General features: G+C 48.1%; 1 protein-coding gene across 1 annotated transcript in view; it reads right to left on the reverse strand.

Annotated features, from left to right (window-relative positions):
- Positions 1 to 7107: 7107 nt before the first annotated feature.
- The window catches only part of LOC133348804 (tetratricopeptide repeat protein 39B-like), a 127252-nt gene continuing 111636 nt past the window's right edge, over positions 7108 to 22723 (reverse strand). The window contains exons 12-19 of the mRNA XM_061561821.1: positions 17740 to 17799; positions 16681 to 16842; positions 15835 to 15926; positions 14528 to 14648; positions 13488 to 13596; positions 13171 to 13288; positions 12628 to 12744; positions 7108 to 9269 (exon numbers count right to left, since the gene is read on the reverse strand). Coding sequence (XP_061417805.1) covers positions 9140 to 9269; positions 12628 to 12744; positions 13171 to 13288; positions 13488 to 13596; positions 14528 to 14648; positions 15835 to 15926; positions 16681 to 16842; positions 17740 to 17799 — 909 coding nt within the window. The 3' untranslated portion in view covers positions 7108 to 9139. The remainder of the gene's footprint in view (positions 9270 to 12627; positions 12745 to 13170; positions 13289 to 13487; positions 13597 to 14527; positions 14649 to 15834; positions 15927 to 16680; positions 16843 to 17739; positions 17800 to 22723) is intronic.

Consider the following 22723-nt stretch of genomic DNA (forward strand, 5'->3'; position numbering starts at 1 on the left):
CCTGGAGATCTCTGGTGGGCCTTAGCCTGGAGACGAGATGGGGCTCAGAGCCCTGGCGATCTGTGGTGGAGCCGAAGCCCTGGCGACGAGATGGGGCTCGTGGCCCGGATGATCTGCTTTGTATGGATTTTCCTTCGGTTTATATCTGGAAATTCCACTCAGTTTCCCGAGTTGTTCAAAGTCTGTCATAAAACATTCCTGTGGGTGTGAACCATCTGCGTTCGTGTGTGTGTGTGCGTGTCCGTCCGTGTGTTTCGCGTGCGTGTTTGTCCGTGTGTTTATTAGCTTTGAAGACACATCTGTGTGTCGTTCTGGAAGGGGGGGGGTGCCTCGTGACGGCGCCACCTAAGTTATTCATTAGCCAGACCGATGGTTCGCGTCGAGTTATATATAAAAAAAAATATTCGAATCCATGTTTTTGTTACTGAATAATATTTGTCGCGAAAACCTTTCGCGTTAAGTGAGCTTAATTATTCCCTCCCTCGCTCGGGGATCATATCTTTTGTCTCACACAGCTTAAGTTGTTTTGGTTTGGAAGTTGAAATGCGATTTATTTCCATTATGCCCAAGTTATGCTGAAACCGTGTTCACGATGTTTCATCGTGACCCGATCTCTCATGGAAATGTTATTTCCTTGCGTGTGCAATTTTTGCTGTCCGTGTTGTGGGAAGACAAAGACGGTTGTTTCCACGGTGGAAGCACCCGGCGCATGCTTTTATTTGTTTTTCTTCGAAGACGTGTTAATTTCCTTTGAGCCATTGCCCCCTTTATGGGTGTCATTTCCTAGCTTTGTGCCTGCGTGTGGAGATCCTCTCGGAAAGACAAAGACGGCCGTGTTGCTCACTTCCCATGGGTTGTTGTGTTTGGTTAATTTTGAGAGCCTTCTCCGCCCTTGATTCCTCTTCTACTTTAATTCCGTACTTATTATTTGACTTCTTGTGATTATTTAATCTGATATCCCGGCTTATCTTTGTTCAGAATATAATTATCTCTTCCTCCGTGGTGCCTGGTTTGAGGTTTTTTTTAACAAAAGGATGTCCTGCTGACCCCCCCCGCCTGCCATTCCCCCCTCCCTTGTTCCTCTTGTGTGAAATTCGGGGAGTTTATGACCTTGATTACCCTCTTTCATGCCGTCTTTCCTTTGAATTGAGGTATGCGCGCATCTGTGGAAGTGTGGGGGCGTGTTCGTTCCACGTTGCCCCGTGTCTATTAAAAAAACAATATTATATATGATGGCAGAATAATTCTTTAAAAAAATAATATAAAAATAAAAATAAAAAGGGGGTACATACACAACAAGGTCAGGGATAGCTAGCGGTGTATCCCCAGTTATACGGGTGAGGGGGCCAATACCCCCTCCGGTGCTGTCCTGTCGTGACGACTTGTAAAATAAATACACGTGTGCCTCAACCTCGGTGTCAAGCGTCCTCACCGGTACTTCATCTGGTGTCAGAAGTACTACGAACATGGAAACGCGCCATACAGCTCGGGCCAGAGTACCGCAGGAGGAGGACACTGCTGAGATCGTCGAGCCCGAGACGGATCAACAAGACGTGGTGCAGCCGGGGCCTGACGCCTTCTTACCGGGGCATCGGCATGAAGAGGGGCCGCAGCCAGACGCGTTACGGCTGGCTCACGAAAGGCTGGCGGAGCTGCTGTATGCCGCTGCCGCCACGCTGGAGAACATCACGCGATTGGGGGCTGGTGGTCCACCACGGGGCGAGGGGAGCCGACGACCGGAGCGCCTTCCCGCCATTTCAGAAAATTCTAACTTTGAATTTCCCGCCATCGACGCCGCGGCTGCTCAGGGCGTGGCCAGCTTGAACATCGGCTCCGACATCGGCCTCGCTGGGGCTGCCGCGTCATCACCGGCGGAGGGTGCGTCATCGCGGCTGCGACAGGCGATGCCATCGGCCGTTCGCGCCGAAGCACAGCCGAGTCGTGGTGACAACAACCTGCGGGGTTCTACAACAACTGCTGCGCTACACCAGAGACTGCCTCCGCTGAAGGAGTTTGTCGGCGCGGAGGGAGACTGGGGCGGCTTTCGGCGACGCTTCCTCGCCCACCAGGAGATGGCTAACTGGTCGGATGCTGAGGCTCTCTGCGCACTGCCGGCGCTCCTCGACGGCGACGCGCTCGCCGCCCTCACATCGGCGCCGAGGGAGAAGCGTTCTACGCTCCCGATGGCGCTACAGCTGCTGGCCGGGGTCTATGGACCTTCAGCTGAATGCCGACAGCAGTTTTACGATCGCAAGCGGGGTGAAAAGGTGTCGCCCCTGGCATACCGGACAGGTCTCCTGGCGATGGCGAAGACAGCCTTTCCTCGTATGGACGACGACGGCGTGGACGCGATGGTCACGGAAAAAATCCTCCTCCTGGCAGACGACCTCGACATCGCTGTCGTCGCACAGGAGGACGCGGAGATGACTTCTCTCCAGGCTGCGCGGCTCCTCCACGCCAACCTTCTGTCACTGCGGCGGAAAGCCAGCAGGGCATCGGCCGGGCGTGCGGTGGCTGCAGCCACCCTTCCGACGGAAGAGCTCTACGCCGTCGACCATCGACGGCAACAGGCGACAGGAGCACGGTCGGGCCGGGACGGGTCGAGCCGCTTCGACCGTCCATCATCTCCGCCGGCGCTCCCGCGTTGTTTCAACTGCGACGTCCGGGGCCACGTCGCCTCGGGGTGCCGCTCTTCTCGACAGCGCGGGACGACGCCCCGACGGGACGCCGGCCCTCCTCCTCCCAAGCTCCAGCAACATGATCCGGCGAGTCGCGGCACCACACATGTTTGGCCAAAGCACCCACCTGTCGCACACCCTCGCACCACAACGAACGGGGGGCCGATGTTGCGCTGCGACGGGCCGGCACGGATCACTGCGGGGACTCAAATCGAGCCCAAGCAGTGGTCCGTGTTGGCCCATCGCGTGGTGGCCGCGTCGTCGGGGTCGTCGGCCGTGGTCGGACACATTGACGGGGTAGAGGTACGCATCCTAGTCGATACAGGGGCATCGGCGACAATCATTTCGGAGCTAATTTACAATATTCTACCTGTACAGAGCCGTCCTTTACTGCCGGTTGACGTCCCATTCTATGCCGCTAACGGGGGCTCTCTCGGCATCATGGGACAGATTCGAGCGCAAATTTCTATCAGGGACATCAAATTGTCGGGGCCGATTTTTGTTTCCTCCTCGCTGGCGGTTCCGTGCCTGCTGGGGACGGACTTCTTAGGCAAAATGCCGATTCGTATTTTGATCGACCAAGGATGCATTGAGCTTCCGTCGGGGCGACGCATGGCGTTCCTGCCTTCCCCTGCTGCGGCTCGGACGGCGTTCGCAACAGTACCGGCGTTCGTCGTTAAAACAGTTCGTGTGCCGCCGGGAGCTCAAATGTTAGTGCCTCTGAAACTTCGTAGGCCTTTCGCTAAGGGCGTTGGGGATCAGGGTGTTATGCTGGGACCGTCTAGGGCCGGGGTTAATGGACCTCATTTAATTCCGGCCCAGACCGTCGTAAGAGGGGACGGGGACCCTTTCATCACGGTCCTCAATGTGGGGTCGCAGACAGTAGTGGTTCCTCAGGGGACGGTGTTCGCTCACGCGACGCCGGTGCCCTGCGAGGAACCTGTCGCGAACCACGTTGGCACTGCTTCCCGGACGCACCCGCATTCGGACGGCGATGAAGGGTGGCTCGACGCGCTTTGTGCGGGATCGACGGACCTGTCAAATTCAGAGCGCCAACAGCTTAGATCGCTACTGAAGGAATTTTCCGACGTTTTCAGTCGGAATAAATACGATTTGGGTTGTACTCACCTGCTGCGTCACCATATTGACACGGGTGACAGCGCGCCAATTCGCCAAAATCCGTTTCGGTTGAGTCCCGCCGAAAAGGACCATGTCAAATCGGCTGTCGATGACATGTTAGCCGCCGACATAATTTCTCCCTCCACCAGCCCTTGGGGAGCGCCGATTGTCCTGGTTAAAAAGCAGGACGGTTCGTTGCGGTTTTGCGTGGATTTTCGGCGCCTTAATAAAATTTCGGTTGCCGACGCATACCCGCTCCCACGGATGGACGAATCGCTGGACGCCTTGGCGGGAGCGCAATTCTTCTCCACACTAGATTTACTTTCGGGATTCTGGCAGCTTCCTCTGGACGATGATTCAAAGCCTAAAACTGCTTTCCGTACACCGCACGGCCTGTTCCAATTCAACCGGTTGCCGATGGGCTTACACTCAGCGCCGGCAACTTTCCAGCGGTTGATGGAATTGGTTTTGGCTGGATTACAATGGGAGTCGTGCCTGATTTATTTGGATGACGTTATTGTCTTTGGAAAAACTTTTGACGAACATCTCCAGAGGTTGCGGGCGGTTTTCCAAAAGATGCGGGCTGCTAATTTGAAATTTAAGCCCCAAAAATGCCATTTGTTACGCGAGTCGGTGCGTTATTTGGGGCACATCGTGGGGCGCTCAGGTATTGCTACCGATCCCGCCAAAACGCAGTGTGTCAGCTCCTGGCCGACTCCCACCTTGGTGGGAGAGGTGAGGAGTTTTATTGGCTTCGCGTCGTATTACCGACGCTTCGTCGCTAATTTTGCGACGATTGCCAAACCCCTACACGCTTTAACATCTAAAGGGGTTCGGTTCCACTGGGGTCGGGATGAGGAAGCTGCTTTCTGCTCGCTTCGGGACACCCTGGTGAAAGCTCCTCCCTTGATTTACCCAGATTTTTCGAGGCCGTTTTTGCTCGACACCGACGCGAGCAACACGGGTATTGGAGGCGTGCTTTCCCAGGTGGTTGACGGCGTGGAACGGGTGGTTGCGTACGGCAGTCGGGTGTTGTCTCCAGCGGAGCAAAGATATTGTGTCACCCGTAGGGAACTGTTGGCAATTGTCTATTTCATCCAACAGTATCGCCCATATCTATACGGTCAGCATTTCACCGTCCGTACAGACCATGCGGCACTGCAGTACGCCCTGAAGGTTCAACAGCCATCGGGACAATTGTCCCGATGGTTGGAGGTCCTCCAGGATTTCGATTTCGAAACCACCTACCGTAAGGGCGTTCGCCACACCAACGCGGACGCTCTGTCGCGCATGCCAACCGCCTCCGAATGCGCATGCCTCCTGGGGTCGGGGCGTTGCAGGCCAGCAGGGGACGTGCCGGTTCCAGTCCTGGCGGCCGCCGCCAATGATGAAACATTGCTCCCCGATGATATCACGGAACAGGGAAAAGATTCCTTGCTTGGGTTGCCCGTTGATGAATGGGGGCGCCTCCAGATGGAGGATACCTCCCTCCTCGCGTTGCGTCGTCGCGCCGGGGAGAGGGGGCGTGGGACAGGTGATGCCGACGCATGGGAAATGCACGCGGGGTTGCTTATGCACTGGGACGAGAAATCCCACCGTCACCGGCTGGTGGTCCCTTCTGGGTTACGGGGTAAGGTGGTGTGGGCTGCTCATGAGCGCCTCCTCCACCTGGGTACCCAAAAGACCCTCGCCTTGCTCCAGCTTAATTTTTTTTGGCCGGGCATGACACGGGATGTCACGGATCTGTTGGCAGCATGCCCCCGGTGTGCGCAGCGCAAACCACCAGCACGGGAGTCGAACCCGCCGTTGCAGTCCATCACAGTCTCCAGGGTGAACGAACTTGTAGCGCTGGATATCCTGGGCCCATTTCCCGCCACCCCTAGAGGCAATAGATATTTGTTAACAGGGGTTGAGTACTTTACGCGCTGGCCTATGGCCTGGCCCCTGGCCAATCAGTCGGCAGCAGCCATCGTGGACGCCTTTGTCCAAGGCTACGTCATGGACAAAGGTGCTCCGGAGCGGCTGCTGACCGACCAGGGTAAAAATTTTTCCGGGAAACTCCTCAAACAGGTCTGTGATCTCCTGGGAACAAAGAAAATTCGTACCTCTCCCTATCACCCGCAAACTGACGGGATGGTCGAGCGTCTGCATCGCACCATCACGTCTATGTTGTCACACCAGGTTTCGGAGTCACAGACCAATTGGGACTTGCAAATTCAAGGGGTCCTGGCAGCATATAGATTGGCCCCCCATGCTGCGACGGGATTTTCACCCTTCTTTCTCATGTATGGCCGCGAACATGACCCACCTGTTCGGGCACAGCTGCAGATCCCTGCGCCGCTGGGTAAGACAAAATTGGACGAACACGTTAAATTTAACCTTGAAAAACTGACGGAAGCACGGGATGCTGCCATGCTAAATTCCGACAGGCGTCAAAAGGCGAATGAGCGCCTCAGACTGGCACGCGCGCACGTGCTGCAGTGGAAGCCAGGGGACAGGGCATGGCTGCACTGTCCCCAGGTACCACTCGCGACCTCCTCGAAGCTGGTGCGGCCGTGGCGGGGCCCCGTCGAGGTGGTCGAGGTTTTGCGACCTCAGTGCGTTCGTATCAAGTGGGGGAAGCGCCGGTGGTTCGTTCACCCCTCTAGGCTGAAACCCTTCATTGCGGTGCGGGGCCCCACTCCACACACGCAGGGCCAAACATGTGGGGGGTCGATCGACTCGGGGGGTCCGTCTCTGTTGCTCTCGCCTGACGTCTTGCCGGCTGTTCCGCCCCCAGGTACATCAGGAATGACGGGCTCGCGCCCATCAACCCACACGGGGGATGCCGAGGGTCTCGCCACTTCAATAGCGGACTCACCTCGAAAGGGACAGCTGCCACCGGATGGTCCGCCATCTGGGGTTGGCCCATGTGACGGGCCTGCGGCAAGGACGCGCGCAAGAATGCGCAGACTCTTGTAATGCACAGAAAGAAGAAAAAAAATTTTTTTAGGTTTTTTTGTAAATTTTCACGTGTTATGGTTACTGTGCGCTGCGTTGGTGGGGTGCTCCTGGCACGTTGTTGTGTGTGTGTGTTGTGTGTGTGTTGTGTTTGTGTTGTGTGCGTCTTGTGTGTGTGTTGTGTGTGCACTGGGGGTTCCTAGCGAATGTATATAACTTGCTTTTACGGATTTCGTATTTATTCGGGGGGGGGGGGGCGCGTCGATTTATACTCCCTTCAGGGGTATGGTTATTGTTGTTGTTCAATTCGCGTTCTGTTGAAAAAAAAAAATGAGGCACACACGAGGGTCAAGGGGTAAAGGTACCTTTATTGAAATTGTTGCAGCCGGGACGGCTGCGAGCTGTGCAGGGGGGGGTGATGTAGGGCTGTTATGGAGGGGCTGTTTGTACATAGGATCAAACGGCGAACAAACACAGTGGGCGGAGCTCCGGGAGTAAACGGGGGGGGGGGGGGGGGTGCCCGCAACGACGTCCGCATCGGGCAGCCTAGGGGCTGCCCGGGGTTGTGATCCTGGAGGGGGTATAAAAGGGGATGACAGAGAGAGCTCGGGGCTCAGTATTAGAACGAAGGAGGGAAGATTGAAGACCCGGGTAGCTAGAGCCCTGGACTCCCCTGAGACGCCGCCCTTGTCAGGGCCGCGCAGGACCGAGCCAGCGGCGTGGTCCCGTGAACCAGAGTCAGCACTCTGGGACTCCGGGTACCGTAGCCCGACTCACCAGTGTCGGGCCAGACAGCCTCCCCTAGCCCGTTAGTGGAGGACTCGGGGGTAGGTCAGGGATAGCTAGCGGTGTATCCCCAGTTATACGGGTGAGGGGGCCGATACCCCCTCCGGTGCTGTCCTGTCGTGACGACCTGTAAAATAAATACACGTGTGCCTCAACCTCGGTGTCAAGCGTCCTCACCGGTACTTCACATACAAAGGAAAGAGCTCTGAAGCGACTGACGGCTTCTTCTGATGTCTAAGTCAATGAGTTCTCACTCATAGCCTTAATGTGCAAATAAGAGAATATGATTGCACTGCAACATACACGGTATAATTTTGCTTCCAGGGATATACCCAAGCAGTTGGAAAGCAGATGTTAAATACCCTGTAACATCACTATTCTTCAGATGTCCACAATGCATTCACTTTGCACAAATTGCAACTATGTTCATAAATATGAATAACTGTCCGAATAACAGGTCTCCATTCCAAAAGCGATAATCTGTTGCCTCATGGCTGGTTAACCACAGCATGGTAAGCACTACATACCCAATATTAAGATAATTGAGCTCAACCGTTTAAATGATTCAGAATCTTTACTGAACTGGACGTACATAAACCCCAAAGCATGCACACACAACACCACAACCGTAGTTTAAAGATATGCAAAATAATAAACACTTTTTTAACGCAAGTGCTCATTTAAAGACGAAACCACATTTAAATATTTGGTCCCATTTAAGAGCCAAGCAGAGATGAGAATGAAATTAGATAGCCTCAACTCCTATTCACCCTAAAATGGCACAGGTATTGCTTTTTTCTATAAAACACATGATAGTCACAAACAAGTGGATGATACATCAACCTGGTTACACAAGATTTAAGTTAAAATGGACACTATACGATGTTAGCACAGCAGTTATCACACTGCACACTATCCCAGTAACCCATGCATGTAATTGCAATAATTTGGCAGAAGCCTGGACCCACTGAAGGTTTACTTGGTTTACAGTTATTACCTTGTGTGAAGATACCATAGCAACGTAGAGACATGGGCGAAATGGGAGACGACGGTCTTTGTTTCGCCAGATAACGTGACAATGCCTGTCCGCGCGCGATCCAGCTACAGTACTCGTGGTGGTCAACCTGTGGCCCGTAAGCCATATGCGGCCTGTGAAGCCCCTTGTGGTGGCCTGGTCTAAGTGTGTCTAGGGTAATGGGTGGGGTCATGATTAATACACGAGCAAGATGTAAAGCTTGCGGCCAACTGAGCTGAAGGAGGGGCCGCTCATGTGGCTCACTAACTAGTCTAGGTTGCCCATCACTCAGCCACACCGGGACATAAATGGTCAAGCGGTGGTGAAAGCAAAATGGTGCGCTCAGGACCGCCATCTTCTGACCTGTAAGGAGCAGCGCAACAAATACCGCTGGAAAATTGTATGTGGACAAAGTTTGTGTGTTGTCTTATCCATAGTGTGTATTTTCCTCTGATAAAATATTGTGAATAGCAATTGGCCAAAATTCGTATACAGCAGGACCCTCTTGCCCCTCCTGCTATAGAATGTTGGGCTTTTTTGGAAAAAAACTAAACATATACAATCATAGGACAGAGGAGGGTGAAGAGGAAGAGGCCGAGGTTCACAGGGAGGGCCTCGCTGCCCCAGCCGCCCCTCTCAGGTCGGCCTGGGAGCTGCCCTGGAGGTTACAGAGCACCGCGTGCAGGCGGAAGTGCAGGCGTGATTCCATCGAGTAGTTCTTGTAGTTGTTTCTACGGAAAAATGCACACGCACACATGGCTTACACGCGCCACACACACGGAGTAGTGTGCCATTACTCAGCTTACAACCACCTCAGCAACATGTACGAGACCTCATTTGTATGCACTTTACAACCATGATACGGTCCAAATCATGCTTGAAAGAGCCCACGCTGTTTCGTTCAGTGTGGGCTCTTTCCAGACTGGTTAAAAATGGCGCAGGTAAAACCACTCTTAAAAAAAAGTTGGCCTGAGCCAGTGACCCCGCAAATTATCACCTGATCTCAAATCTGAAAAGATTTCAAAACTATCGATTTTGTCTGAAGTGATTATTTCCCCACGTCGCTGTGACGGGCAGATTCAACCCGTTGCAGTCGGAATACTGGAAGTTCCACAGCACTGAGACGGCTCTACTAAAGATCACTGATGACCTCTGCAAGATCATGGATGACAGGCGCGCAGCAGTGTTGGTTGGCCTCGATCTCTCAGCCGCCTTCGACACCATCAACCACGAGATACTCATTGGGCGGCTAAGGTCAAGACATGGTGTATCAGGTATGGCACTGGGGTGGATTGAGTCATACCTATATGGTCAATTACATTTCAATGTAAAGCTTTCTCTCACATTAACACAGCTTATTCAATGCTAAATTCTTCTGTTGATATGTAAACTCCTTTGTCAAGGCGCTCTTCTCCTCCCACCCAGCTTAAAATACGCTGCCAAGCTTAGCAGTGTTCATTGAAGTGCTGTCTTTCAGACAGCTCTGTCTTCACCTGAGGACGGCTGCTTGTGTTGTGGCCGAAACGTCGTGAGAATTTTATTTTATTATGTTTTATTTTTATTATTTTATTATTTCCCATCTACGTGACTTTACCGAAAGAACCAAGAAGATGGTCATTTACAGTTCGTCATGCTGGGTGACCGAACAGTCATCACCTATGCCATACCTAGTTGGCGTACCATAGGGACCCATCATCCTTGGCCCTTCCTATTTTCAACAGATGTCTAAAGAACCTCAGCATCATACTTGACCAGAATATTATCTTTTGATCACCACGTGTAATATATAGTAAAGTTTCATATCAGGGCTCTACGACACATTCAACCACTATTGAGTTGGGACGTAGCCAATATGGTGGCATGTAGTAGCATCGTGTTCAATAAGGCTAGATTATTGCAACTCACTACGCTACGGGACGTCTGGCAAAAATATTACCAAGCTGCAGCATGTAAACATTTTTTTCGCACTTGTCGTGATGGGTACTACAACATCCGACCATGTCCGTCCCATTCTCGCTGAGCTACATTGGCTCACTAATACATAAGGTCGCATTCACTACACACAAAGTGCTTGCAAAAATTCACCATTATTTATCTTGTTAAGGAGCATAAATCATCACGCAAACTCCAGTTATCCTTATAATGGCCACTTTCAGATGCGCTTTTGTAGTCGTCTGGAATGCTCTTCCTTCCGATATTAGGAAGCCAATAGAGCTATGCACTTTTAAATCTAGATTGAAAACTCATTCATTAGAACTGATTTTTGTGTTTCGTTTGGTGTCCTTCTCCCCGCACCTACAATTAGGATGGTTTGCTACAGACAGTGCTGAATAAGTTCAACATACATACATCCATAGCATACAAGACATGGGTGTGTTTAGCCTTTATACAACCTCAGTGCTAAATTGTGAAGGAGACCACCATGGCCTCAAGTCTGAATAAGGTCTCCTTGCCCCACATTTCACTGATGTTTTAATGGTAGTCCAAAGGTGGCTATGGTCATCTACAGCTGTGTACTGCTTCTATGCTGTAGCATACTCCACGCCTTTTTCAAGTATATTCGAATGTAACATGTGGATTTAACCCTCTATTAAGCAGTATTAACATTTATCATAATTTGTCATCATCTTAAACATGAGGTAATACAAATGTAAGAAATATATGTTCATAGACACGAAATTTTAAGTTTATGTGCATTTACTTGGATTAAGTGGACACTTCATAATACAAATAATTTAACAATAATACTTAACTCTTTGGTTTTGTCGGTAAAGTCACATAGAAATAAAATAAAATAAATAATAGAATACGAAGTTTCGATTGCAACACAAGCAACAGTCATCAGGTGTGAATGAATGCAAGCTCGGAGAGAGACACATATACAGAGAGAGAGACAACACAGCACCGCATCAAAGGGACGATGGACGGGGCCATGTACCGTCAAATCTTGGGTGAGAACCTCCTTCCCTCAGCCAGGGCATTGGAAATGGGTCGTGGATGGGTATTCCAGCATGACAATGACCCAAAACACACGGCCAAGGCAACAAAAGAGTGGCTCAAGAAGAAGCACATTAAGGTCCTGGAGTGGCCTAGCCAGTCTCCAGACCTTAATCCCATAGAAAATCTGTGGAGGGAGCTGAAGGTTCGAGTTGCCAAACGTCAGCCTCGAAACCTTAATGACTTGGAGAAGAACTACAAAGAGGAGTGGGACAAAATCCCTCCTGAGCTGTGTGGAAACCTGGTGGCCAACTACAAGAAACGTCTGACCTCTGTGATTGCCAACAAGGGTTTTGCCACCAAGTACTAAGTCATGTTTTTCAGAGGGGTCAAATACTTATTTCCCTCATTAATATTCAAATCAATTTATAAAATTTTGACATGCGTCTTTCTGAATTTTGTTGTTGTTATTCTGTCTCTCACTGTTCAAATAAACCTACCATTAAAATTATAGACTGATCATTTCTTCGTCAGTGGGCAAACGTACAAAATCATCAGGGGATCAAATACTTTTTTCCCTCACTGTACGTTCCCCTCTCGGCAACATGCCGAGCCCAGCACAAGAATTCAACCGAGCCCAGCACAAGAATTCAACCGAGCCCAACACTGCCACCTTCATCCATATTTTAGCACCCACATTAGACAACCTGATGGCTGTAGGTGTGCTACCTCATCAATGCCAGAAGAATATTTTATAGACCTCAGAGGCATGCAAGTTATAACTTGATCCCAATGAGCCGCCCCGACTGGGCATCTGTGAAAAAGAGCTTTATAGCTCATCGTATTCCTCCAGTATAAATAAATATTTTGATTCTGATTATGAACTACGACAGTTATGCTGAAACTCTAATCCTTTTCTGCGAAAGGGTGAGGGCTAGGGATAATTAACAAAGATCAAATTTGGTTTAATAAAAGTTGACAACTGGACTCATTTGAACGCATCACATACAACAGATAATTCTAAACTAATCAAATCTCACGTAAACAATTATTAAATATATGTGTAATGCATGAATAGATGCGTGTTCGTACCTCTTTAAACGTAAATATCTGGGTGGTATTGGGTGGCGTGTGGGGTCAGGGGTTCCTTACCTGGCGAGTTGTAGGTAGTGGAGCGCATCCTCCGGGTGACCCTGCTTTAGATGTAGCTGTCCCAGCTCATACAGGGCGTTCGGCACCAAGAAGTGATCATACTTGATTCGCTTCTCACTGTCGAGGACCAAGACAAAGACTATGTGTCAACACTCAAAAGTGACGTAACAGTGTTGCGTCATTCGTGAAGGCACTTCCACACCTGTTGCTTGCAACCGAGTCGCTAATAATGCGTGGACGCCTCTACAACTAGAGATATCCGCATATGAGAAGGCAATTAAGTTGCGTGAAAATGTAAAATTAAGATAATGATGAAGGGAAGATGTGATAATGTAGCATCAACATTTTTTAAGTTTTGAATTCAGTGGACATGATTAAATTATTTTAATTTTAATTTAACAACTACAATTCAAGTAAATGTTACCTTTCATTTTTACTCAAAGAGTTTGTAAACCACTTATTGTAACTAACACACATTTCTACTCGAATAAAATGATAGCTTTAATGCTAGGTTTTGGGACGAAGGTGTTTGTGTGTCTGCACCTCTGCCACACTTCGTTGAAGCACAACTCTGCCTGCAGATATCGGCCCAGTTGCGCGAGGCAGGCTCCCTTGAGCAGTTGCACCAGTGATTGGTCATCTGCCAAAAACTCGTTGTCTTCTGCAGGCAAACAAGCAATTGTGTATTATTAACCACGGACTGTTAATCATTGGTTATTTGAAATGCTGACACACGCTTTTAAGAGTGCTTCGGACGACTTACATGGAGGAAAAAAAGAGTGGATGGATCCAAGTGTTATTGGTGGAAGGTAAATGCTCATGAATGGAATGACAGGGTGTGCCTTGTGAAGCTCTCATACTTGCAACTTTCAGCGCTGCTTCAGCTGCCTCAATGGTAACGAGGATCTTGTCTGTGAGATCCTTGCGCTTGCCGACGATGCTGAACCCATTCCAAATGTACATCATCTCCTAGTCATAGCGACAGCATTAGAGCACAGATGATTAACAAAGGTTCTTCGTCATCAAAACAGTCCATAAACATGTATCACCACAATCTGCCATAGCCAAATTGAGGAAATTAGAGAATTTTAACAATTCTACTACTGAGAATTATTTGAAGAGATTAAATGTCCCATACCGATCTGCATGTAAATAAAAAAACAACGATCACAGTGATTGGAAACCAGGGGTCGCAAACCTTTGAAAGAAAATTTATGTTTTTGTTTTTGTCTTTCACTAAAATAGTTTACAAGCCGCATGACACACAGAGCTACTTGTACACATACACAAACACAGTGGCAGGTATCCAGCAAATTGCAAACAAATTATGACTTGAACAAAACAGTTGATGGAATAAACTGCATCTATTTAGTTTTTTCCCCCTTTAATTACTCTTTAACAATGCAGTTGACTGTTGCACATTTTGTCGTCGCCAAGACATTCCATAGTGATCCATTCCCAACAATAATTAATCAATTATCTTCACGTTCAATTATGTTTAATATGTAAGTAAAAAATACGGCTGCCCACAAGGGGGCAGCCAAAGAGCTGCATGCGATTGAACAGCCACATGTTTCCAACCTCTAAACTATCATATAAGTGGAACACAATTTAAATCTCTTGATACAAATTAGGATGTTGGATGAAATTTCTGATTTAATTTCACAAATTGCAAAATAAATGTAGTTGCAAGGTTATACCTGAAGATTGAAATATGTTTACGGTTTGGGTTTCAATATTGGCCTCACAATAAAATGTAAATTCTTATACTTACGAGTAAATCAGAATGCAACGTTAAGATGACAGGGATAGAATTGGTCAAATGTAGCTTGGCATAAAAATGCCTGCTCGGAGGAGTTAATTAATAATGAGCGACGTCGTTCATGCGCCAGGCACTCACAAACGCCGGTAGGACCAACTTTATCGGCTTGGAGCTCAGATAGCGCCGAGACTTGCGCACGGCAAACTTCTCAATGGCGATCGATTTCCCAGCGATCTTTTGCATCAGCTTTGGCACCTGCCTGCATTGAACACAAAGGGAACAGCAGTATTGCAACCAAAGTCAATGCCATTTGTGAAGTATATTAAAGTGTAATTTGAGCCTATATCCGGCTCACTGACGTGTTACAACTCGTCATGGTGATTGGCTCTGCCGGTCCTGGTCTACAGCCAATGGGGGGAAGCCTGGGGGCATGGCCCTGACGTGATGGAGAGGTGACAGCTAGGGAGATTGGTTCTGCTGGCTTTGGCCTCAGCCAATGGGGAGATGAGTCAGGGGCGTGGTCCCGGGAGTTGACGAGGGAGTCTAGAAGATTCGACGCAGGCTACCAAGGATTGGCTGAAGCGTAGCACGTGACCCAGGCATTAAATAGGGGTAGAGATGAGCGACACGTGGTCAGACGAGGAACGGAGGAAGGAAGGGGCCACGCGCGAGCGGGGCTCCGAGTTGCCACGTGGCCGTGCGTCTCTCTCGGTCCATCTGTCCACTTCACGTTGCCTATCAGCAGCGGGGAGTAGTTGTAACCCTAAGTCAATAAAAGGACCGATTCCAGAAGTCGTCTCCAAGACTGTTATTACAAATGTACAAGTTTACAAGTGAGATCCAGGTATATCAATAACGTTATTAGAAGCTAACAGTTTAATTGTGGAAATATTACACATCCTGGATATGAGCTGGAATGCCAGCAAATAGTCACATCCTGCAAATGATGGCATGACACGGTGTTTTTAACAAGCTTACAACCTACAATCTGTTGTCATTATTTCTGGAGGGGTGGGTCACTGGTAAATTTGTGTGGTCGATTTTCATCGAATTCGTTGTTGGAAGGTCACAGTAATTGTGCTGCGATGACCTTTAGTTTGTTCTGTAAAATTGTACAGTAAATGTATTTCTCTTCGTTAAAATACTGTTATATATACATGTTATTCAAGATATAATTCCTCTTCATAGATAAAGACAGAATAAAAACCTAGAGAAGAATGCAATGTTTATGAAAACATTTAAAATATTTGGGAAATTACATGAATATATAGTTGTCTTTATACATAGTAAGATATATAGATGTATTAGCACAGTTTATATGGTCATAAAGGACCCTTTGGTTATTATGAATGTGCTAATACAATCAGGTGTTATGCAGGCTGTCAGTAGTCTCGTGATATATGCGAGTAGTTTCGTGATATCTGTGGAGTTTGTGGTGTCTGTACTGAAATAGCTGTTGTGGATCCTCTCCTGTAGCTCGGAGCTCTTCATCCCCAAGCATGGAGAGGAACGCCGCCTTCTGGTAGATATAAATCGCCTGCACCGCCACACACATCGCTCCCTCAGCAGCGGCCAAAGACTCATCCCTGGCCATGCGTGTTACTGTTGGAACTTAAATCTGAACAATTACTCTTTGAGTGCTTCGAGTATCAGTCGGTATGAGCAGAATTGTGCCGTTTATGCGAGAGTGACATAAAACAACACTGTATGCCTAACTCAAAGCTTCCTCAGGCTGAAAATGTCTGCGCTAAAAAACTGAATTTCCATAAGCCCACAATCATTGCTTAGGGTAACTCTGGATAAGGAACCATCATCCAAAAAAATCAGTACTTGCTCTGTATATCTAGGCATAGGAATATGTGTGTGTGCCTAGCAGTGATGTTGTGGTCGGTGTAATAAGATACAATTCTACTTCAATTCAGCTCGACAAATGTACAGTTGAATACATAACCCTGCTGTGCACCCATCCTGTCAGTAATAATAGAATTATCACAATTAGTTCGCCTCAAAACCCTCACGAGTCTTAAGACCATTTCAGGAAGTTCGTACTTAATCTAGATGTTTGGTTAATTGCATTCATGAGTGTTTTGACACCAGAGGATAACAGAGCATAGCAGACAACCCACACGTACGATGGTGCAATGCTCGGCACTGCTTTCTTAAGGCCATCCTGCAGCTCCGTGTCTCTAACACCTGAAAAGTGCCAGTAGTGACCCATCCTAATAGTAGCTAGGCTCAACCCTGCATACTAATAGCCCATTCTGCAATGGTGATTGTGTGCGCGTGCGTGCCTTAGACCAGCGGCTCTCCTGGCTAAGCTTGTTGGCGAGTGCGCTAGCTGCCAACCAGTTCTGCTGGAAGGCATGGCACCACATCATCTCCCAGTAGCAGATGTGGTGGAGCTGCTTAAGCTCCTGCTGACAGCCAATGCAGGTCTCGAACACTGAGATTGCCTATGACACACAGGCCACAAACAGGGTTAGAGAGACGTGCATACACAAGACCCAGAATACACAAGACAGAGTGAGGCAGACTCCGTCATAGATACTACCTATGCGCCCTTTTGGCAAGTATCAAAATGATGATAAAAGAAGAATAGGCTTTACCCTTTTCTAGCAATGAAACAGGTGTTAAGATGTTCAAACATTAAATATACCTATTTCAAAGCATCAAGTGTGCATTAAGCACACGTACTTGTGGAAAAACATGCAAACATCCTCTGATAGATAGTAGTAATCCTTTAGAGACTGCTCTCCCATTGCGATTTTATAAAATTGTCACGATTAAATTTTATAATATATACTTAACACTGGTGAATATAGTGCATCCAATTGTATACAACACAAATGAATGAAATACAATTCTTACATACTTGATTGAATGTATATACAATGCATGTCAGAACCTAGTTACATTTTTTATCTTGATTTTAAGCTTTCGTGACTGCAGAAATCCATACCCTTTGGTTCTTTTGGTAAAGTCACAGAGATAGAAAATTTATAGTTCTCCTACTGTGTTTGTTTCACCTGATGACGGTTGATTGTGTTGCGATCGAAATGTCGTGATCTATTCATTTTCTATCTACGTGACTTTACCGAAAGAACCAAAGAGTTAAAAAAAATTACTTGATGAATCACAACACCAACAGGTTAGCAACAGGCTAATATAGCGGGACAAAAGCAAATCAGAGACTCTAAGAGATGCAGGGAGACTGATAGAGGCCAGGTGGAGAGTGGACAGAAATGGGTAGATGCTAGATCATGCCAATTCAGTATTGGGATCTCTTAAATTTCCGGACTTCAGTGTCTGTGTGAGCCTTCTGTGTATGAGCTTGCAGGGGTGAATTATACCTCCTCAACGTTTCCCTTCACTTCCTCAATTCGCCCAGCATACATGAGGAAGAGTGCACCCTGCACACCAGAACACCGTGGTGAATGTCATAGCTTGTAATTAATGGAGGCATCACTTGTACAGTCATACCCCGATTTACGTGTCCTCCTTTGACTTAATTTCACAAATACGTCGACACTTGAATAATGCCGCAATCTGATTTGCGTCGCCTCAACCCACACTTACAGTGAGGGAAAAAAGTATGATCCCCTGCTGATTTTGTACGTTTGCCCACTGACAAAGAAATTATCAGTCTATAATTTTAATGGTAGGTTTATTTGAACAGTGAGAGACAGAATAACAACAACAAAATTCAGAAAAACGCATGTCAAAATTTTTATAAATTGATTTGAATTTTAATGAGGGAAATAAGTATTTGACCCCTCTGCAAAACATGACTTAGTACTTGGTGGCAAAACCCTTGTTGGCAATCACAGAGGTCAGACGTTTCTTGTAGTTGGCCACCAGGTTTCCACACATCTCAGGAGGGATTTTGTCCCACTCCTCTTTGTAGTTCTTCTCCAAGTCATAAAGTTTCGAGGCTGACGTTTGGCAACTCGAACCTTCAGCTCTCTCCACAGATTTTCTATGGGATTAAGGTCTGGAGACTGGCTAGGCCACTCCAGGACCTTAATGTGCTTCTTCTTGAGCCACTCCTTTGTTGCCTTGGCCGTGTGTTTTGGGTCAATGTCATGCTGGAATGCCCATCCACGACCCATTTTATTTTTATTTCATCTTCTATTTTGTGCTTCACGGAGACATGGCTGTGTGATTTGATCCCGGACACTGCATTACAACTGGCAGGCTTCCAACTCGTAAGATCGGATCGGGACATAGCACTCTCCGGCAAGACGAAAGGCGGTGGTATTTGTTTTTACATTAATAGTGGCTGGTGTGTAGATGTCACAGTGATTCTGCAACATTGTTCTCCGCTTCTTGAATCAGTTTTTATAAACTGTAAACCTTTCTACTCGCCTCGCGAGTTCGCGTCGCTCATTATGGTCGGATATTACTTGCCGCCGGGTCCTCAGGATAAAGAGGCCCAACGCATGCTTGCCGACCAGATTCTGAGTGTGAAGCGAGCAAATCCAGATTCGCTGGTTATCGTACTTGGCGACTTTAACAAAGGTAATCTCAGCCACGAACTCCCCAAATACAGACAATTCATTAAATGCCCTACCAGAGAAGGGAACACTCTGGATCACTGTTACACTACAGTCAGTAGAGCCTACCACGCCGTCCCCAGAGCAGCACTGGGACACTCTGACCATGCCATGGTCCACCTAATTCCTGCATACAGGCAGAAACTAAAGCTCTGTAAACCTGCTGTGAGGACATCTAAACAGTGGACCAGTGAGGCTATAGAGGATTTGCGGGCGTGCTTGGACTGTACTGACTGGGATATGTTCACGACTGCTACCAATAGTCTGGCTGTGACGTCGTACATCAGCTTCTGTGAGGACTGCTGTATTCCAACACGCACCAGGGTGAACTTCAACAACAACAAGCCCTGGCTCTCAGCAAAGCTCAGAAGGTTGAGGTTGGAGGAGGAAGCGTTTAGGAGTGAGGATAAAGACAGATTCAAGGAGTCGAAGAACAGGTTTAGCAAAGTGGTGAGAGAGGCTAAACGACTGTACTCAGAGAGACTAATCCAGTTCTCTGCTAACGACTCTGCTTCTGTCTGGAGAGGGCTCAGGCAGATCACCAACTACAAGCCCAGAGCCCCCCACACCACTAACGACTCCCGCCTGGACAACGACCTGAACGAGTTCTACTGCAGATTTGAAAGACAATTGGACTGTCCTGAACGACCCCTTCCCACCCAAGAGGCCCCCATACCGCCCCCCCACTACAGAGACGACTCTCTCCATTCAGGAGGAAGAGGTTAACAGACTTTTCAAGAGGCAGAACCCACGCAAAGCAGCTGGGCCAGACTGTCTCTCCAGCCACCCTCAGGCACTGCACGGACCAGCTGTCTCCGGTGTTCACCAACATCTTTAACACCTCCATGGAGACATGCCATGTACCAGCCTGTCTCAAGTCCTCCATCATCATCCCTGTGCCCAAAAAGCCAAGGCCAACGGGTCTAAATGATTACAGACCCATCGCCCTTACCTCTGTGGTAATGAAGTCTTTTGAGCGCTTGGTCCTGGCACACCTCAAAGCCATCACAGACCCTCTCCTGGACCCCCTTCAGTTTGCCTACAGAGCCAACAGGTCTGTGGATGACGCAGTTAACATGGCCCTCCACTTCACCCTACAGCATCTGGACTCCACAGCATCCTACGCCAGGATCCTGTTTGTGGACTTCAGCTCGGCTTTTAACACCATCATCCCTGCCCTGCTTCAGGACAAGCTATCCCTACTGAACGTGCCAGACTCCACCTGCAGGTGGATCACAGACTTCCTGTCTGACAGGAAGCAGTGCATTAAGCTGGGAACACAAGTTTCTGCCTCCAGGTCCATCTGCACCGGATCTCCTCAGGGCTGCGTCCTTTCCCCTGTGCTCTTCTCCCTGTACACCAACAGCTGCACCTCCACTCACCCGTCCGTCAAACTCTTGAAGTTTGCGGACGACACCACCCTCATTGGGCTCATCTCTGATGGGGATGAGTCTTACTATAGGTGGGAAGCTGACAACCTGGTGACCTGGTGTAGCCAGAACAACCTGGAGCTTAATGCTCTTAAGACCGTGGAGATGGTTGTGGACTTTAGGAAGAATACAGCCCCACTCACCCCCATCACCCTGTGCGACTCCCCAGTCAACAATGTGGAGTCCTTCCGCTTCTTGGGCACTATTCTTTCCAAGGACCTCAAGTGGGAACTGAACATCAGCTCCCTTACCAAGAGAGCTCAACAGAGGATGTACTTCCTACGGCAGCTGAAGAAATTTAACCTGACAAAGACAATGATGGTGCGCTTCTATACAGCCATCATTGAGTCCATCCTCACCTCCTCCATCACCATCTGGTACGCTGCTGCCACTGCCAAGGACAAGAGCAGACTGCAGCGTATCATCCGCACTGCTGAGAAGGTGATTGGCTGCAATCTACTAACCCTTGAAGACCTGCACACCTCGAGGACACTGAGGCGAGCGAGGAAGATTGTGGCCGATTCCTCTCACCCCGGACACTCTCTGTTCCAGCTACTCCCCTCCGGCAGAAGGCTGCGGTCCTGATGGACCAAAACCTCACATCATAAAAACAGTTTCTTCCCATCCGCTGTGGGCCTCTTCAGCAAGGCCAAGGGCTTAAAATAATTTTTACACTTACTTTAACATTTTATCTACAAAATTACACCTTGCCATATTTACAACATGTTACCCTATTTGTATTTTTGTATTTTAGGATTGTATATTACGGCGAGTTTACATTTTATATTGTATACCTATTCAAAATTTTACATACTTTAGCCCCTGAGTATTAGTTAGACTTTGTAATTTTATTAGACTGTATACCACTTATTTAAGTTTTAAGATTCCTACATGTTGAATGTATGCACCTTCCTGCCATAGTAAATTCCTTGTTTGTGCAAACTTTCGTGGCGAATAAAACCCTTTCGGATTCTGATTTTCAATGCCCTGGCTGAGGGAAGGAGGTTCTCACCCAAGATTTGACGGTACATGGCCCCGTCCATCGTCCCTTTGATGCGGTGAAGTTGTCCTGTCCCCTTAGCAGAAAAACACCCCCAAAGCATAATGTTTTCACCTCCATGTTTGACAGTGGGGATGGTGTTCTTGGGGTCATAGGCAGCATTCCTCTTCCTCCAAACACGGCGAGTTGAGTTGATGCCAAAGAGCTCCATTTTGGTCTCATCTGACCACAACACTTTCACCCAGTTGTCCTCTGAATCATTCAGATGTCCATTGGCAAACTTCATACGGGCATGTATATGTGCTTTCTTGAGCAGGGGGACCTTGCGGGCGCTGCAGGATTTCAGTCCTTCATGGCATAGTGTGTTACCAACTGTTTTCTTGGTGACTGTGGTCCCAGCTGCCTTGAGATAATTGACAAGATCCTCCCGTGCAGTTCTGGGCTGATTCCTCACCGTTCTCATGATCATTGCAACTCCACGAGGCGAGATCTTGCATGGAGCCCCAGGCCGAGGGAGATTGACAGTTCTTTTGTGTTTCTTCCATTGGCGAATAATCGCACCAACTGTTGTCACCTTCTCACCAAGCTGCTTGGCGATGGTCTTGTAGCCCATTCCAGCCTTGTCTAGGTCTACAATCTTGTCCCTGACATCCTTGGAGAGCTCTTTGGTCTTGGCCATGGTGGAGAGTTTGGAATCTGATTGATTGATTGCTTCTGTGAACAGGTGTCTTTTATACAGGTAATGAGCTGAGATTAGGAGCACCCTCTTAAAGAGAGTGCTCCTAATCTCAGCTTGTTACCTGTATAAAAGACACCTGGGAGCCAGAAATCTTTCTGATTGAGAGGGGGTCAAATACTTATTTCCCTCATTAAAATGCAAATCAATTTATAACATTTTTGACATGCGTTTTTCTGGATTTTTTTGTTGTTATTCTCTCTCACTGTTCAAATAAACCTACCATTTAAATTATAGACTGATCATTTCTTTGTCAGTGGGCAAACATACAAAATCAGCAGTGGATCAAATACTTTTTTCCCTCACTGTACGTTGCTGACAGCATCATCCATCCTTTATCGTATCCGTCGCCTCAGCCTTCACCTCCCCTACCCTGTACACTGACTACTTTGCATCGCGCATAAATAAATGTACTGCAGAATACAATATATTATACATGTACAGTATTTTGGTGATGTTATTATAGTGTACTGTACCTTATTGGATATTCTATTTAATTTGTGTTAAAGTTTACTCTCTACACTCGTGTTGAGTACAGTATTTTCAGTCATTTAATGTAACGTGGGTACGTCTACGATGAAGACGCACATTAAGACACAGCTTCACCGTACCCAC

Source organism: Lethenteron reissneri, chromosome 4 (assembly GCF_015708825.2).
Source record: "Lethenteron reissneri isolate LAM-NWPU_2019-01 chromosome 4, ASM1570882v1, whole genome shotgun sequence".
Lineage (NCBI taxonomy): Eukaryota > Metazoa > Chordata > Hyperoartia > Petromyzontiformes > Petromyzontidae > Lethenteron > Lethenteron reissneri.